The 19,151-nt window shown below is 38.1% G+C and overlaps 1 protein-coding gene across 4 annotated transcripts in view; it reads right to left on the bottom strand.

Annotated features, from left to right (window-relative positions):
* LOC139959974 (uncharacterized) overlaps window positions 1-19,151 on the bottom strand; it is a 132,900-nt gene that overhangs the window by 49,068 nt on the left and 64,681 nt on the right. For all 4 annotated transcript variants that reach the window (XM_071957935.1, XM_071957933.1, XM_071957934.1 and 1 more), the window contains 19 exons: window positions 18,697-18,810; window positions 17,761-18,042; window positions 17,115-17,231; window positions 14,985-15,098; window positions 13,932-14,204; window positions 12,748-12,864; window positions 11,676-11,789; window positions 10,401-10,517; window positions 9,640-9,756; window positions 8,943-9,056; window positions 8,056-8,169; window positions 7,373-7,492; window positions 6,481-6,591; window positions 6,006-6,119; window positions 4,659-4,940; window positions 3,895-4,017; window positions 3,210-3,323; window positions 2,769-2,882; window positions 438-1,946 (listed from right to left, as the gene is read on the bottom strand). In XM_071957935.1, the coding sequence (XP_071814036.1) occupies window positions 438-1,946; window positions 2,769-2,882; window positions 3,210-3,323; window positions 3,895-4,017; window positions 4,659-4,940; window positions 6,006-6,119; window positions 6,481-6,591; window positions 7,373-7,492; window positions 8,056-8,169; window positions 8,943-9,056; window positions 9,640-9,756; window positions 10,401-10,517; window positions 11,676-11,789; window positions 12,748-12,864; window positions 13,932-14,204; window positions 14,985-15,098; window positions 17,115-17,231; window positions 17,761-18,042; window positions 18,697-18,810 (4,080 nt within the window). The remainder of the gene's footprint in view (window positions 1-437; window positions 1,947-2,768; window positions 2,883-3,209; window positions 3,324-3,894; window positions 4,018-4,658; window positions 4,941-6,005; window positions 6,120-6,480; window positions 6,592-7,372; window positions 7,493-8,055; window positions 8,170-8,942; window positions 9,057-9,639; window positions 9,757-10,400; window positions 10,518-11,675; window positions 11,790-12,747; window positions 12,865-13,931; window positions 14,205-14,984; window positions 15,099-17,114; window positions 17,232-17,760; window positions 18,043-18,696; window positions 18,811-19,151) is intronic.

The following is a 19,151-nucleotide window of genomic DNA, read 5'->3' as shown; positions in this document are numbered from 1 at the left end:
CAAACAGTAAATTAAGATAAAGTCAGTGCTATATAGTATTTAAGAGAACACTTTATAGTAAATAAAAGAATACTTTAACTAACTAGTGTTACAAGAGAATTTGAAATATTAATACACAGAACACTAAACAGTATATAAGAGAAGTCAAATGCTATTACAGTTTTTAAGAGGACACCAGGCAGTCATTAATAGAAAATAAAATCATTAAGAGAACACTTAACAGTACTTAAGTTAATTAACCGCTAAATAGTAATTTAGAGAACACTAAACAGTACTTAAGCTAATATGAAATTGTTATTAAGAGAACACTTGACAATGATTAAGATAATTCACCACTAAATAGTAATTAAGAGAACATGGAATGGCCATTACTAGAGCAACAAAACAGTAAACTAATAGAACATAATAAACATTTAATCACTAACGAGAACACTTACCGATGATATTCTGACAGATACTGCCTGAAAACCCAGTATTACACTGACAGGTGAAGGAGTTGACACCGTCGATACACCGGCCGTTATTTAAACATGGATTAATAGAACAGTCGTTGATATTGGTGCTGCAATCAATCCCTTGGAAACCAGCCGAGCATTGACAGACATAGGTATTAAAGCCGTTTATACATATTCCTCCATTCCTGCAGGGATTACTGACGCACGGATTCGCATCGACTTCGCAGTTGACTCCACTGAAGCCCTCGGAACACAGACAAGTATACGAGTTGACGCCGTCAACACAGTTACCGTTAACGCAAGGAAAGCTGGCACACTCGTTAATGTTAGTCTGGCAGAAAGTACCGGTATACCCACCGAGACACTGACAAAAGACTCCATTGATCGTATTCGAACAGAACCCTCCATTTTGACAGGGGTTCGGCAGGCAACGGTTCTCTTCGACCTCGCAGTTGCTTCCCAAGAAACCGTCGAAGCACTGACAGCTGTAGGAGTTGATTCCGTCGATGCAGAAGCCGTTCACACAGGGAAAGCTCGCACACTCGTTGATGTTTATCTGACACAGGTTACCTTGGAAACCAGGTAGACAGACACAGCTGAAGGCATTGATATCGTCGATGCAAGTCGCTCCGTTGAGACATGGACTGGGGTTAACGCAATTGTTGATATTGGTCTCGCAAAAACGACCCGCAAAACCATCCGTGCAGATGCAGGCGAAGTCGTTGTTGCCGTCGACACACAGGGCGTTATTCTGACATGGGTTGAAGGGACTGCAGTCGTCTTGGTTGACGGAACAGACCGTTCCTGTGAATCCCTCTGGGCAGATGCATAAGAAGGTATTCTGTCCATCTACGCAAGTGCCGCCGTTCTGACAAGGGTTCGGACCGGCACAGTCGTTGACATTCACCTCACAGTTAGTGCCGCCAAAACCATTCACACAAATGCACTGGTAGCCGCCTTGGAGAAGGTCCAGGCAGTTTCCGCCGTTACGGCAGGGAGCGTTAAAACAACCATTTTGCCTGGATTCACAGCTACTTCCAAAGAATCCCTCAAAGCAACTGCATGTGTAGGAGTTGATTCCGTCGGTACATGTACCGCCATTCAAGCATGGTGAGCCCAAACAGTCATTGAGGTTTGTCTCGCACTGGATCCCCACAAAGCCACCGACACAGCCACACCTGTAACTTCCAGGACTGTTGATGCACGTGCCACCGTTGAAACAGAGAATTTGATTCTGTTGACACTCGTTGATATCCTCCAGACAGTTTGTACCGGTCCAACCTGTGGCGCAGATACACTGGTAGCCATCCGTCAGATCCACGCACTGTCCACCGTTGCGACAAGGGTTGGTGTTGCACTCGTTGACGTTTAACGGTATCTCGCAGAGGTCCCCGGTCCATGACGCGGTGCAAAAGCAGAGGAAGCTGCCGGCGCCATTGACCACGCAACGTCCTCCATTGAGGCACGGAGCCTGTGAGCAGGGCATGTCAGCTGCAAAGAGAAATAGGAAAGACTCCTCAAACTCTCCTTAATGATTCATCTAAAACCACAATTAAGTTCCAGAAACAAGAGACATTTAATCCGTAAGCTTGAGAAAGAAAGTGCGACGATCCAGCTTGATGATCCGAACTTAAAACATTTGGAAGAGCATGTTATGCAATAATCTACGATGCCCAACCTCATAATAGTGCCTATACAAAATCTTACAAAATATCAAAAGATTTGGTATCAGTGTACATATTGCTGTTCTATGAACCAAACCTTTAAGGTTTGGTGAATTGAACAGCAATACGTACACTCTCCTACAGTGTAAATAATTGGTCATTGTTATTGTACAACATATTTTGGGACAACCTAAATCTAAGGTCTGGTCAGCCTAGACTGTTTTTTCACATCAATGGGAGATAAATCCTGTGATCTCGTACTCTGAATTCTTGACAAAATTTATCAAACTTGAGTTACTGTAAAACCAAAAGCAAACTCTAAAAGATGCTGTCAATTATTGTTTATACTTTTTAAAGTTTTGACGTGCAAATCTGCCACAAAAGTTATAGAAAAACAAGATTCAAAATAAAACTCTCGTTAAAATATTGAAGGAATTAAATTTCCCAGAATAGTTTTGACATGAATAAAATTGGAAATAAAGGTGGTTTCTTCTTGTGATCAACATATTTCAAAGACAAGGACAAGAAAATCTAAAGATGAACCCCATTTTGCTACAATTAATACATCAATGAAGTCATCTCACACTGCTCTATATTCGTGCTCAAATTGATAAATAATATATGAAAAAAATACCTAACATATACTTACATACTGCACATTGAGCTCCCACAAATCCCGTTCTGCAGAGACACAGGTAGCCGTTGTTTCGGTCCACACACTGCCCATCGTTACGACAAGGATTGCTGGCACATTCATCGATATCTTGAAGGAGAAAGTCAGAGGGTAAAACCCAGAGGGAGAAAACCGATGTAATCGATAATAAGAGTACTTGTTCATTTGTTTATCAAATACTGCAGTAGTTTAAAGTATCTCAGTGTATATTAAAAGTGATGTCGCATTTCTATTTGCTTTACTGACTCAAGCCTTCATTTATCTTACAAAGAATCATTCAAAAGATAAACATGTTCCAAGTAGAATCAATGATTGTTTCTCTTCTTTAGCCATTTACTGAAAAAGGTTCATGATGAGCATTTTAAACCAACAACAGACTAATAAAATGACTGCATTCTCTTCTCTTTTATTGCTAACCTATTTCACAGTTCAAGCCTTCGTATCCGGCCGTACAGAGGCATGTTACGCCGTTCACACGATCGACACATGTCCCCCCGTTGAAGCAGCTTTCCGTCAGGCATTCGTTGATTTCTGGAAATAAAGCCAATAATGATGATGTTTCCTCAGTAATTATCATAATAATAAAAATCATAACATTTAATGTGTAATAATAATTTTAATGAAATGAACTATTGATGTTGTTTTTATATAATATTTTGAATTCTACCTTTAAAAATTAAAATCATCTTTATTCATTTGAAAAATCCAAAGAATTAAAGAAACAGCTCTTCTTGGAGTCCTGCATAATGCCAAATTTTCCTTGAAGCAAAAATAACACATTAACAAACCAAAACCAAGGAATTTTCTCGTGTGTTTATGTTTGCACATTAAGAGACAGCAGCTTACAATTATCTCAATCTGCATGAGCCACTTCACCTAGGGGGTGGGGGTGGGGGTTGGACGGTGACGACCACTTACCATCTTGACAGTCTCTTCCTGTATATATTCATGAGCACAGAGACATCAATACTCTGTGATCGATGAAGGTGTTGCAAATACATGTGCTTAGATTCAAGCATGTTATCTGTAGGATTTGGCACACAGAGAGGGGGGGAGGGGTGGGGGAGAGGGGGGTTGGTGTTGACATGTGACGACCACTTACCATCTTGACAGTTCCTTCCTGTAAATCCAGGTGCACAGAGACAAACGTACCCTGTGATCTGGGAAGTTGTTGAAATACATGTGCCTTGATTCAAGCATGTTATCTCCGTGCAGGTTGGTGACTCTGTTCAGAAGGGCAAGAAAAAAAAAACCACATGCAAAAGTTAACCAAAGGAGTCAGATTTGCTGCCATCATTCTTCAATTGAGTTCACTGTGCCATATAAATATGATATGAATATGATAATATCCTTTTATGTCAAACTGCAGAGGAAAGTTGATAAATAGTTCTCTTCTCCTGTACATAGCTGAAGACAATAGCAATACAGACTGAAAGACTAGAGATCAATAAAAGCTAGGCTGATTCTACAATGGATTGATGATGTTGTTTACTTAGGATAGACATTGATAGGACTCCTTTCTCAAGGTAAAAGAAAAAAACAAACCAAACACTAACATTGCTTTTGCACAATGCAGTTATTAGGGAGTGGCCAGATGCATAGTTCAACAAAATATTCTGTGGAAAATTATCGACTGCAGGAAGGCAGTGAGATGATGATACATGTCCATAGACAACATGAATGTTTCTTTTCCGAACCCTGGGCTGTTTAGCTTGTATTATCACAGACATCATTTATTACAAAATATATTTGTCCGTCGACTTTCACTCAGGGTAAAAAAACAGTGACTCTTCAGTCTAAGTCTTCTTACGTACACTTTAAGAATAATACATAACATGACACAATTTCCCGCCCAAAAAGCCTCACCGTCTGTTGCGACAGTCAGGGCCGACAAGAGATACTCCTGGTTGTCTTCTCCCACCACGCTGATGACGCTCGTGAAGAGCGTATCCGCCCGGAGATTCCGGAAAGTGTGGGTCTGCGTGTTCGTGTTGTCCACATGCGGGATGAGTTCGCTTTGGATGATGGTGTCGCCCTCTAGCAGCTCCACCCTGTAAAAGCCCACGTTGGCATTGTCGTCCACCGAGTTGAAGACCACCGTCACTTCTGTGTCTGTCACAGCCATAGGTGTACTGATGATGTTTGCGTCTGTAAGTAGGTAAGTAAAAGTTTATTGCTCCATGAAAGGAAATTACGATACTCGCACATATCAAAAATATATGAACCTATAATCATATTGACACTTTAAGAGTTGAAAAAGTAAGAACAGATTAAATGGATAAAAACAGTAAGCCTACCCACTAAATAAGCCAAACAATTAACGACTCAAGTTATTATTGTAAAGTATGTGATAAAACGAGAGACGAGAAAAAAAAGGGACGGATGATCCTTCAAAATTAGGTTTTCTTGATGATTAACTTTAAAAGATGCTTTAAAAGGGATAATCCAATAATGGGAGACAATCTAACACTTTTATAAAGAGAACAAATAATTACACAGTGTTTTTTGAAAGCTAGCCCCCATCTCAAAAATCTTGTTCATAATTACAGATATATTATTCTTTATCCTCTTTTTTCTTCTGGGATATGGTTGATTTGAATGAAATTTATTTTGGTTAGCTTATTACCCTTGTTGTATCTTTTTTTGAGGTGGGGGGGGTTGGGAGGGGGAACACAGTGGGTTTTGCAATGTCATCACTGGAAATGTTCGAGAGCTTTTACTTTCCATTTATAAAATTCTTCTAGATTACTCTTGAATTATATTACTACTGATATGACTTTTTAGCTATCAACTTTCCCAGTATTAAGAATTTCATCAAAAAGAAAATATTAAATATCTAGAAATAAATACATAATAATACATGGATAAAATTTATTAAAATATAATAAAGCAAAATGCTTTTGCATTTTATCCAGATCAATTGCTGTGATGGCATCATTCCGAGTGCTGTTGCCTAAATGAAGACACAAAATGTCACCAAAGGCTTATAACTCTGCCATACAAATGCTATGAGGTATGTGGTGTTGACCAAAAAGATGGAAACAAATTTCAAGCAATCTTGTTTATCAATTACTTCCAGGCACCAGCGTATCCCTTAATTGTAATCAATTTTAAATATGAACTCAGTATTTTGTTACAGTTAATTCTAGTAGAGTTAAATGCTACCGAAAATTGACCGCGATCATTGACCACTAGGAAATTAAGTTTACTTACTGATCCTGCAGAAGGGTCCCTGCCATTGAGAAGTGCATACACAGAATGTCTGTCCGAATGCCACAGCGCAGGTCCCTCCGTTGAAGCAAGTACGATCGTTGCAACCGACGCTGTCTGAAGGGAGAATTGAATTGAATATATTTTCATTAAATGATAACGTTGCAGAAAATATCTTTCTTTTTTAAGGACAGTGAAAATTGCAGTTAGCTGATGACAGTTAAGGACAATAATAAATCATGTCCGCCCAGACTCCTATGCAAAAAAGGCTATTAAATTCTAGCCACATCTGCTATGAAAAGATTCAAGATGTAGAATAAGTGCTGACAAGTAAACACAGACTGGGAATTTAACGTATAAAAACAGAAACATTTCCACTACACTCTCCTGCCCACGTTCTATTTGCGTAGCTTCCATAAAGTCCTATAATTGATTATGGATTAAAGCAGGAATGAAAGGACGGTCAAAGTTAACCCACCGATCTCGCAGAGAGTTCCACTGAATCCTGTATTGCAGAGACAACGCTGCGCTGCCTCGATACAAGTACCTCCGTTAAGGCACGGACTATTGACACAGAAAATCAGAAGATCTGTAAAAGTAAAAGAGAAACGACTCGCATTAAAAATATGCTAAGAGTGGTTAAAAGGTATTTACATGTTGAAACCTTGCAGAAATATATATATTTTTCTTTTAATTTATTTTTATTCAAAATCACAGCAGAATGAAATTAGCAGATATAGTGGACAGGGTGAAAGATATTTATTGGCTTAATTTATTTTAAGTGGTTTGTAGTGTGGACAAATGCAGATTACAATGTTTGTCCACACTGTTTCTGGAGCTTGGCACAGTCACCCAAACGAGAAGCATTTGTTTGAATGTGCATTGCAAATTCATGCAGTTAGTATAGTTTAGAACCGGTGAGACTTCCGTTCCTGACAGGACCGTTAATCCCCCCCGTGTCTTTAGACGGTATAGACATACCACCCTGAATGTATAAAATTATGTCTAAGACTGTTAACAAGGTATAAATATTCCCCCTTGCCAAAGATATGTTATATTCTTACATTATCGCATCGACAGATAGAACGTTCAAGAAAATTGAAGACCAATAATGCAAGATCCCGGTGTCTGAGATGATGAGGTCTGTTAGCAAACCAACAAAAGGTTTGGAAAAATGAAACTTCTCTGTGATCTTGTTGTCTCTGCTTTTCATCAATAATCGTGGAAAACTAAACTGAATGATACACGCTGGGGCGAGGAACTCTCAGCAAAATCTCGACACAAGAATCACAATGTCATAATTACGCCTTCAAAATTAAAGTAGTTAAAGATACGACCGGGGTTTTCCAAGTCGGGTATCATCGACTCACTTGTCTCACAGAAGTCCCCTGTGAAGCCTGCAGGACAGACACACACCAAGTCGTTATTCCTGTCGACAAAGCAGGTACCTCCGTTGATGCAAGTACCGGGAATACAACTGGCAGACACACCTACAGAGATAAATCATACCGAGTCATATTGTTTAGAAATATGGAAATGATGGCAAATCATATGAAATACAAACATTAAAACCTCGCTGGGAAAAAATCAGAGAAGCTGCTGGCGGCTCTGACTATTCTACGGTTCCTGTGTTCCGAAACTGTTGTACATCTTTGCGCTTGTATTGCAAAAATTGGCCCATTTTACATGGTACTTTGTGATGCGATATCGGCTAATATTATTCCCTGAAAAAGTATTATTTGAAATCAATGGACAATGCAGAAATTAAAATCAATATTATTCAGTGAAAAGAATGAGCTAGAGATACCTGACACAAAATAATGACTGTAAACAAAAATAAAATAAACCAGAATAAAATATTTAAAAATATTTCTCTCACTCCTTTTTTTCAAAGCGATAGTCGATACTTACTGATATATTATTCAGTGAAAAGAATGAGCTAGAGATACCTGACACAAAATAACGATGGTTAACTAAAATAAAATAAACCGGTATTAAATATATTAATATATTTCTCTCACTCCTTGTTTTCAAAGCGATAGTCGATACTTACTGATTTCACAACGGGTGCCCTCGTACAGAGGACCACAAATACAAATGAATGAGTTTGCGAGGTCGACGCATTCACCGTTATTCAAGCAGGGTTCATTTGCACAAGTGTTGGAATCTGCCAAAAAAAAAAAAAAAATACAAAAAAACCCCGGAAAAGTGGAATTATTGATAGCAAAATTAAGAGCCAAAAGTTCAGCCAAAATATTCACATAAAGCAGAAATCTAATTTAATTTCTCTGCTTTTGCATTTAGCAGACAGAATAAAGCATGGATATACCCCATTAGTACCCATGATGTCATAATCAAGTTATTTTTCAAAGTTTTTTTTTTAAGTGCCACGAATGGAGTGGGTACATGTGGTAGCATTGACAACAGTGAAGCCTAGCAGCTTAGCAGATGTCATGGGTTTGAGTCCCAGCTGGCAATGATAAGAGGGTTGCTTTTCTTTCTTCCCAGGAGAGCAAAGCTACAGCTATCCCATTATAAAATGGGTCTTCCAAATGGTATAAAACAAATTTCAAACTCAGCTATGACTCATGACTGAATAGTCAATCATATGATAGTGGATAACTACAAGAACCTTGGATTTCCCCAAAGCACTTCAGGTCAAAATGACTGCATTTTCATGCTAGAATAAATGCTTTTCAGGCTTTCAGGGAATAATATACATTTGTAGCACTCCATCAGACTTTCACAAAAGAGAAATAAAGAGCAAGTAATGAACTTGTATGAAGTATTAAATTTACCGGAAAATTCATATCCATCGCAGTAGATATGTTTATTTTAAACAGTTCAAAGTTGAAAAGATGGACTATCCCTGTATTTCTGTCTCTCTGTTATGTCATTACTATTAACTAATTCTGGACCATGAAATGGAGAAAAACTTACTTGTTTCACAGTTGACTCCAGTAAAACCAGCTGGGCACTGACAGAAGTAGTTGTTTATTAGATTTACACAAACTCCCCCGTTCAAGCATGGGCTATTCTGGCAGGCGTTGACCTCTGTAATTATAGACTCAATAATCAATCATTATGTATACATATATATATATATACATATATATATATATATATTATATATATATATATAATTGAAATCGTAGTGAATTGAAACATCCAGAACAGTGAAAAAATTTCCAGCCTCCACCGGGATTCGAACCCCGGCCTCCCACTTTATATGCGGATAGGGTAAGGACGCTGATTGTATGTCCAGAGGTTCGAAACCGGTAAGGAAGGTCGTAATTCCACTGTTGGCGTTTGTCACCTGTTTCGAGCAATACTAGTTCTGTTTTTGGTGACACATATATATGTTTATATATATATATAAATATATATATATATATATATAAATGATGAAAATTCACTGTAGATTCACAAGCTATTACACAGATAGGGTACACGCTTACTGCTTCTTGAAGGAGCAAATCTGATGCAATTAAACAGTCTACTATATTAAATAAATCATTAATTAATAAAACATAATAATTATAGACTGATGATCCCATTTTTTAATCTTTGCTTCAGCTGTGATAATTGTACTACTTTTATAACAACTAAAGCTTATAGCACACGTAGTGAAACGTACCGAGTTCACAAAACGTCCCAATGTATCCAGAAGGACATTGGCATCTCACTTCGGTCCCCACTGAGAAGCATATACCATTATTCTGGCAGGGAGGATTTGGTTCGCAAAAATCTTGAGCTAAAGAGAAGAGAAATTTCTGCAGTTTAGAATTATACAGCTTAATGTACATAATTAGCACAACAGCCAGATGTTGAACTGAATTTACCAGAATTTGATGGTCCCATATTAAACTCATAAAGGAAATGTTAGGAACCTAACATTAAAAACTGTTTGTATTGGAATTTACAACAAACTTAGCTTAAGCTATACTTTGTAGGACACAGACTTTTCTGCACTAGACTTAAAAAAAATAAACTCAACTTGCAGTGAAAAATTCTACTTACATCGTAGATCTCTTAGTCACTTTGAGGTTATTGAATTATGTGTAAACATCCTTACATGGCAAAGTGACAAACAAACGAACAGCCACCAAACGAAAACAATCAATGTGGCAAAAAATAAAAAATAACAAAATGAGATATTTAACTTCCTTCCTTCTATTTGAGAGATATTTGGACGGGCAACTCAGGACAAAATACGACACAAGATGCACCAGGTGAGCTTGGCAAAGTTTGTCATTATTTTAATATAAATGCTATTTCTCACTTTTCAGCTGTTAAAGTAGCCATAAAAAAAAAGCCCTTGTGCCTAGTTTTAAAGTTGTTGGGTTTTATTTTATGTAACTTTACCTCTGAATTTGAAAATCAAAAATATTTACTTACCAGTCTGACAATTTGTACCAGAGAATGCAGGTAGGCAATTACAGGTGTAACCTGTCTGACTGGCTGCACTTTCAATACAGGTACCTCCATTAAAACACTGAGCAAAACTGCAAACACCTGAAAGTGGTGGAAGAGTACAAGGCAGTGTAATACCATTCTTCATTTTATTTTAATTTTTATCCTCTCGGTTACCAAGCAAGGCGGGTAACTTATATAAGTCAATACAGCAGAATTAAATTGTTCACCCGAAAGGAGGTGAGGGCGGTATACTGAAGAACTTAGTATGCATAGACTCCAGATGCGTGACCTGATTAATTCGCAGATGACATTGCAAAAGATCCTATCTATACCACCATAAGATTGTTCCATGGGTTCTACTCGTAATGTATGTATGTAGTTTAGATCCTCCTGCAAGCAGGAACTCTCAAAGAAGCCATCATTGGCTTATCAAAGCCGCAAGCTGACCGAAGTCAGTCTCTTAAGATTCATATTTAAACGTCCATGATTATAAATTGTCAATTGTCGACAACTATGTTACTGGACGACATACATTAATCTTGGAGTGACTCAAACTGGGGACCAAATGATTGGAAGGCACCGGCGTTAACCACTGAGTTAACGCTCCTTGAGTGTATCTTATTAATGTGGCACCACACCTCTTTGAACCACATATATACACAAAAGAAGAGCTAGTAGGGATGGGTGGCCACACAACGACGTGACTCAAGGTGTTAACCATTAGGCCGTCTATCATTGCCGTAGCATGTAGCTCTATTAGTTATTAGTACTGGTGTGGTATAGAAAAAGATTCCAGTCCTGATAGAACCTTATGCTTGTAAATGTCTATGTTAGAAGGATGGCCTCAGATAAATTAAATCACATCATATTTTTGGACTTTATTCACAGACATTTTAAAAGATTCAATAATTCAATAAATGTACTACTCTTTGTGTAAAACGCACACAACAGTAATGGCCTTGTGTGCTGTTGGCTAATGGCCTTGTGTGCTGTTTGCATCTAAGTTGACAAAGGGGCTGACTTGTTTTCAGGGGTCAAATAACATCATACTGAAAGATGGGTTTGTTTCAATCTCAAAGGTAGAATGTCCCAATACAACTAAAACACTGTACCTATAAGTCTCTGGAATTTTTTGTGTAAAGCTACCAAACTATTTCGCTATTACCAAACGCTCGCACGTTTGCGGCAAAATACCAAAAAGATAGAAAAGAACAAACAAGCAAACTTGCGGGTCTATAAAAAAACAGAGAGACTCACTCATTTCGCATCGAGGTCCGAATCTGAAGATGGGGCATATGCATTCATATGCAGCAATCTGATTCACACATTGAGCCGTTGATTGACATGGATTACTGGCACATTCATCGATATCTGTCAAAAGTAAACAATCAAAACTTTATCGCCATAAAACCCAGAATTTCACCAACTCAAAATAGACATTTCATTTGGTGGTTTATGTTCCAGTGCTATGGTCCTGTGAATAATTGCTGAATCACTCCGAGCAATAAAAACTCACCATCTGGGATGGGAGGTCATAAGTTACAGCCCTGGACAACTAAAAGTATGTTGTTTTTTTTTCATCTACGAGAAATTCAGTCTTCACAGATAAATCAAGTCTTGAAAAATGGTAAATATCCCAAAACGAGCTGTAAAACTGGAAATTGGATGTGCATCCATCGTGAAGGGTAAAGTAGATACCAGCCTTTCTGCATATTTATACCTTACGAATAATGTGGTTGTGAACTATAAGAGGCATACAGTAGTAACATTGGGAATAACAGCCACAGAGTTCAACACATTGTTCACCTGAGGCAGTATTGTGCTGCTGGCATTAATATATATATATATATACATATATATATATATGTATATATATATGTTTATATATATATATATATATATATATATATATATGTATATATATATATATATATATATATTAAGTTATGTTTCGTTATGATCGCAAAATATCTCAAACATGGTTTCATTATTACGTACTCAATATTAAATGGACATGGCACACATTGGATGGACAGCCTAAATATTTGTTGTATGAAAAGACGATTGAAATCAAAGCTACCCAACTCAGTGCAATGAAATTTCTTTGATACTGCAACTTGCCAGTCTTACAAACACTCTACATAGAAATGAATATCAACAACACTCAAATTTTATGCAAATATTATGCCACTTAATACTTCTTCATCCTCATTTATATAAACTCAGTGTAGAAAAAACAACCAATAATCCAATTAAGATTATCTTTGAGAAGAAAAGACAAACGGTTTCCTCAAATTGTGACCAATGAAATCCAGTTTGGGTGCTTTACCCCGTTCACAGTTAGTGCCTTCAAAGCCGCTCCGACAAGAACATGCATATCCCAGAGCTGAACCGACAGCGTTGTTACAAGCTCCTCCGTTCAAGCATGGATTATTAGCACACGGACCTGAAGAACAAGTAAAGACATAACCTCATAGCATGAATCAATATGAAGAAACTTGTAAAACAACACAAAACCAGATTGTCATGTGTGGGTAACAACCTCGTATGTATTTTTTACCAGCTTAATAGTCGTCTTTCGACGTTGACTTAACATTGCGCCCTTCGCTTGTGCCTGCCAAAGTTCTGTACCTATTTTAAACCTTAGGTTGTAGATCTCTCCTTGTAGCAAATTATTTAATGCATTGAACATCACTGTAATTTGGAAAAGGTGTTGAATAAACAAGATGGATAATAAAACATATATAACCAAAAATTAAAAGGGGGAAGTAGTGGTGAATGGCAATTAGGAACTCTTGCCCCAAGGTTTTTCAGGATATCAATTGAATTCATGGTGACAGCTAAAATCCCAAACTGGCACAAGGAAAGACTTATGCCAATGGCATGGTTCAATTCTCTAAGAACTAAGTAGTAATATTATAATTCAATGTTGTGATATCTAACTCATTTATCCAATGTACATACTAGGGTGCGTGGGTATGAGCAAAAAAACAAATACCGGTATACCCGCTGACAGAGATTGTGCAAGAAAGGATGTTTACAGTTTGGGACTACGGGGAGTGGTAAGGTATACGATAAAGAGTAGCAGTGGGAATATCGGTATCCTCGAGTTGCGTGTACTGTCTGGGTCGGTATTTTAATAAGGTATTATTTTTACCGAGTATTCAAGGTTGTTCGGATATACCTGGTATTTTCTGTATACTTGTTGATGACAGATTTCAATACTGTCGGTATGGATATGAATGTAATAACTAATTTCTAATCAATAAAGTGAACTGTAAAATATATATATATATACATTTACTGTATTATTCATGTTATTGCACATTTTATTTATTTATTTCTCTTTTTCCTGGTATTCCCAAAAATTCTTGGCAATTTAATCGATTAGTCGTTCTTAAAATTCAAGTTCCATATTTTGCATTGGTAACAATTATAGCGATATATCAATTCTCTCAAAAGCATTCGCAGTACATTAATGATATTTAACATTCCCATCTCCAAGGCACTCACTTGCGGTGGTTGGAACTATGGTTCCTATATCGTACCCCTCAGCGTTGATTATCGCATTCAGGTTGATAGGGTACGGGGTGTTGGGATCAAGGCCTGGTATGGTGTACAGGATACGGCCACCCACAGCCTGCTGCTGAGGGATGATGAAGCTCTGGTCTCCTTCAGGGGTGGAAACCGTCAAATCGTAAAAGTCTACATTCAGGGGCAGATCTTGCCACAGTACCTGGATGGATGTGGGTGTTATGGACCCAGTTGTGAGGCCAGAGCTGCGAGCTAGCGGATTAGATTTGAAAGACAATATATGAAATGTTAATTCAAAGAATAAACACTTGGCACAATCTGCATATTAAAGGGTGTGAAGACTCGCACAAAAAGAAACGTCCAATGCCGGTAATCTGACCTAGTTTCGAATGAGGTGTAAACAGAAGTGTTAGACACCACCATCGATCCCAGAAAATACACACACAGATTGCGTATACCGTTGGTAATAAGACACTAGTGTACAGTCAGTACATACAGCTGCGGTCAATACCCACAGCACAGTGTACAAACGATACAGCGATGGACATCTCAGGTCCAGCTAAAGTTAACAAGGCATCACGTTTCATTACTGTCTGCATTTTGTAGCGACACAACCAAAACGTCACTTGCAAGCAACAGAAACTTTTTCAGATGGCCGCACGCGGTTTGGGGCGAGTCTTCAATGCCTTTAAGTTTTAGAATATCCTTTTAGTAAAACTAGCTATCAAATAATGAGGATGGATGTAAACTTTTCCTAGTTGGAAGTACACAATGAATGTATCTCATGTAGATTTTTTTAGCCATCAGTTGTCATGTCTTTTTCTCCAGTGGCAGGAGTGATGGGAGGGAGTGAGGGGCATAGACCGAGGGGTGGGGGATGGATTGACTGGTGGGGGATAACTGATGGTGTTTTAGGGGATAGCTGATGGTGTTTAGGGGAGGGTGTGAGGTTGAAGCGTGATTTGTTGGAATGAAGATGCGGTGAAATGGTGAAACTATTTCAGACAAAACGAACGACAGGTGGATACTTACGTATCTCACAACGGACGCCTTGCCATGCGGCGTTGCAGGCACACACGTAGGAATTGATGCTGTCGATGCAGCTTCCCTGATTCAGACAGGGACTGGACAAGCATTCATTGATGTCTGAAAGAAGCAAATATGCAAAGGAAAACCGGTATGAATACAAAATCATTTGGCATATTTTTTTTTTTTTTGGCCGAAAAACATACAACATTAACAAATCAAAATAATAGTACGAATGAGCAGAGTGAGGCTGTGGATGCAACGCCTTCGCACCATTCAACCTCATGGGCTCAACATTCAGGAAGGACATGACAAACTTTTCTTCTGTCCCCCTCCTTCTCCCCTTGCTCCCCCCTCCCCCACCCATTCATTCCTCTTCTCATAGCTCTCTTCCACCCTTTTTTCTCCACACCTTTCTGTCTTTGTCCTTCTCCAGTTTATTCCCTACCCCCTTCCCTTAATCCTCTCTTTGTCCTCTTTCTCTCCATCCCTTGTCTACTAATCCCCTTACATCTATCTCTTTTGTGTTCACCATGCTTGTTAACTTGTCTGTATTCTGTGTGTGTTTTTGTCCCTTCTGTTACTTTTAATTGTCATTCAGCCTTTGAAGATCCTGCTAGGATCAAAACGTCAGGCCAACTTACTTTTACACTATATTAACAAATGTCATATCATGTTCTTGTGACAATGAGGAAAGGAGAAAGTCAAGTGGATTGAAGCAAGACATGCTGCTACTTCAAAGTGTAAAATACTCTAAAATAGTCAAACAGCAAATAAGCATCTCATTTTTCAAAAGTAACAATTGTTTAATGACAATTGCTCGGAAAATATGCATATTTAATCCATTTTCCAAATTGTCCCCGATTTTCTGCACGCCAGTGCGGAATTAAAGGTTGCAATGAACGCTCACATTATGATACATGTGTTATTTGGCACGGTTCATTCTTATGAAATATTTATGACTTTTAATTTGTCTTCAATATAACTAAAATATCAAAGTTGAGAAGTGTGTTATGAATATATAAGTAAACCTAGAACGTGTGGTCATTCATGTCTAGAGGTGAAGGGTGATATGAAGTAATCGTTATTACATTGTAGACAATGACACAGCTGCAGCACAATAAACAACAGACTCAAATCTACCTCAGAGCACCTCATGCATGACACCTTCGTACCACCCATGCAACAACCATATGTTATAGGACACTGTCACACACTCTAAACAACTCTGACAATCCTCATTTTATCAAAAGTCAATAAACACTTTCTAAAGCACAAGCATGAATTGCAAGTATCATTATATCACTGAATGCACAGACAGATAAAAGAGCTCCCCGAGATATAGGACTAATTATCTGTGAAATCAACTCTCTGAACTGATTATTACTTAAGTTCAACTTGTGAAGAATTGCATGATTACATGCTGTGACATTTTGACATCAAAGTGACCTAGATATTGATGGCTTCTACCCAGAAAGTGCCATTTGTGGATCCTTTTTTGGAACCAGCACCCAATGACACGCACCGCTGACTCTGTGAAGCTGACTACTGTATGCATGAATAGGAGAGCTTTACCCCAATTTACACACAATTTCCTGTCTAGTAGCTGCACACCACTCTATACTGCCTTAGAATCTACAGCATATACACCTACCTGTTCACAAAAATCAATTGAGGCCAGTATTAGCATGAAACTGACAAACTGTGACTCTGCAGGAGTCAAAGTTAAGTACTGAATATTTGGGCATATCTAAACAACCCACAGCTGACACACATGGCACTTTACTTTACAGCAGATCAGGTTACAAATGTAAGGATGCATAATTATGCACCACGGATGCTTCAGGGGTAGGGGGTGGGGGGGGGTGACTGTGACATTATGAATGTGTCGCCATGAGGTACAGCTGAATAATCCTTACTATCCACTACTGCATTACCGACTATTTTATCCAATAATTCCAACGCTACATAATAACCAAATTGAAATCTCTCCCAAAGAGAAAACTCAACAACAAAAGTCTGCTCTATCTATAGGTATACACAGCTGACTTTTGATGCAACACTTAAAGAGGCCGACTCTGAAATCTTCAGTAAAAGGCATAAATCCGATTCATAAGACAGAAATGAAGTACTTACTTTCTTGGCAGTTGATACCAGAGTAGCCTGCTAAACACTGACAGAAATAGTTCGCTGGTAGGGTATTGTCATCAATACAGGCACCTCCATTTTGACAAGGACTTGCTTCACAAATAGCTGTATAAAAAATATAAAAAAATTAGTGACAATTCATGAAGAAAGAAAAAAGTCACAGTTTAAAACCACCTTTTTTGTTTCCCACTTAATATTAATAACTCATTATCTCTCACATGATGTCCTGTGCTTACAGTATTAAACAACAATTTTTGTTTTTAAAACTTTGTAAATTTTTTCAGCATGTACTTATGTACCAGCTGGGTGCTTTGGCAATTATCATACAGTTTTGCAAGTTAAAACTATGAAAGATATTTTAAGGTTCACTATTGAGAAAATACAGATTATTATTTGTTATTAAATAGCATTATAGTTTGCAGCTAAAAAATGAGATAATTTCTGATAATAAAAAAAAGATTACAGGTCTATTCTCAGGAATTGTCACTTCGCGGAAGTCAGCTGGTATGGAAATTAGAAAATAATCAAGAAGTCGATTCTTCTTTTACAGCAATATTTTTTTTGGTGCTTTATTGGTTTATATCAAAATCTGGCATGTCTTTTCTTATAATATGAGTGAAGTATAGGCACTCACTTGCTGATAGAGTAGTGATCGTTGAAATGTCAAACTCTTCGTTGGTATCAGTCATGACACTCAGAACTATCATGTAGTTCTCTCCCGGTTCCAGGTTTGTGATAGGTTGAGTGAACTGGTTGTTGACGGCTTGCGAGGGCAGTACGGGTATCGTCTGAATGACGTTTCGATTGACGTCAAACACCCTGAGGTTGTAGAGCATAATTGGTCCCGGTACTGTATTCCACCTCACAGTAACACTGTTTGTCGTTTGCTCTGGTGTTGTCAAGGGTACACTGCTGGCTGTAATTAGATTACAGGAATGCATGTATAATGAATGAGAAGTGGGCCTGATATATTTATTAATGATCCCAACATTTGAATTCTGTTTTACTTTTTTTGTTTACCACTCGCACCGATTCCATCCCTAACCCCATTTGCCCTTACCCTCACATTCAATCGCATCTTCATTCCAACAAATCAGGCTTCAGCTTCACACCCTCCCCTGAACACCATCAGCCATCCCCTGAACACCATCAGCCATCTCCCACCAATCAATCCATCCCCAACCCCTCAGTCCATGCCGCTCAGTCCATGCCCCTCAGTCCATCCCACTCAGTCCATCCCCCTCACTCCCTCCCATCACTCCTGCCACTGAAGAAAAAAGCCATGACAACTGATGGCTAAACAAAATCTACATGAGATATATTCATCGTGTACTTCCTACTAGGAAAAAGTTTACATCCATCCTCATTATTTGATAGCTAGTTTTACTTAAAGGCATTCTAAAACTTAATAAGGGATAATCTTGCAATGCCAAATATCATATATACATGACATACTGATACAAAAACAAGAAAGAAATACAGATTTTAGATAAATAGTCTCCATAGTGATTGAATCAAACTGAATCAACAGACTAGATGTAGGGTTGAGAAAAGACGGAAAAAAACTTACGTATTTCACAGAGAGTTCCAATCCACTGGGTTCCACAAATGCATAGAAAGCCATTGTTGAGATTGTTACACAAACCACCATTTTCGCAAAAAATGTTTGCACATGGATTTACTCCTGCATTTCAAAATAGAAATTGTTGCATTATAATCATTACAATACAAAATACACTGACCCAGCCACTTCTAAACTCTTACGGCAGAGCCATATCTCACGGGCCGCAAAAAAAAATCACTGACGGGCCACATGTGGCCCGCGGGCTGTAGGTTGCCCACCTCTGGTCTAAGGGCATATATATCTTGCAACCAGATCTCTTATATATTTGCTTAGACTATGACATATATCAAAAAAACTGCAAAAACAATTTTAGAAAAATAATCCATTAATTGGGCTTCAAAACCTGTGTTTACAATTGTTCATATCTGGATCACTTTTATATGTCAAACTGAGTAAACTTG

Source organism: Apostichopus japonicus, chromosome 19, assembly GCF_037975245.1.
Source record: "Apostichopus japonicus isolate 1M-3 chromosome 19, ASM3797524v1, whole genome shotgun sequence".
NCBI classification, from domain to species: Eukaryota; Metazoa; Echinodermata; class Holothuroidea; order Aspidochirotida; family Stichopodidae; genus Apostichopus; species Apostichopus japonicus.
This window is presented reverse-complemented; position numbering and strand designations above follow the sequence as displayed.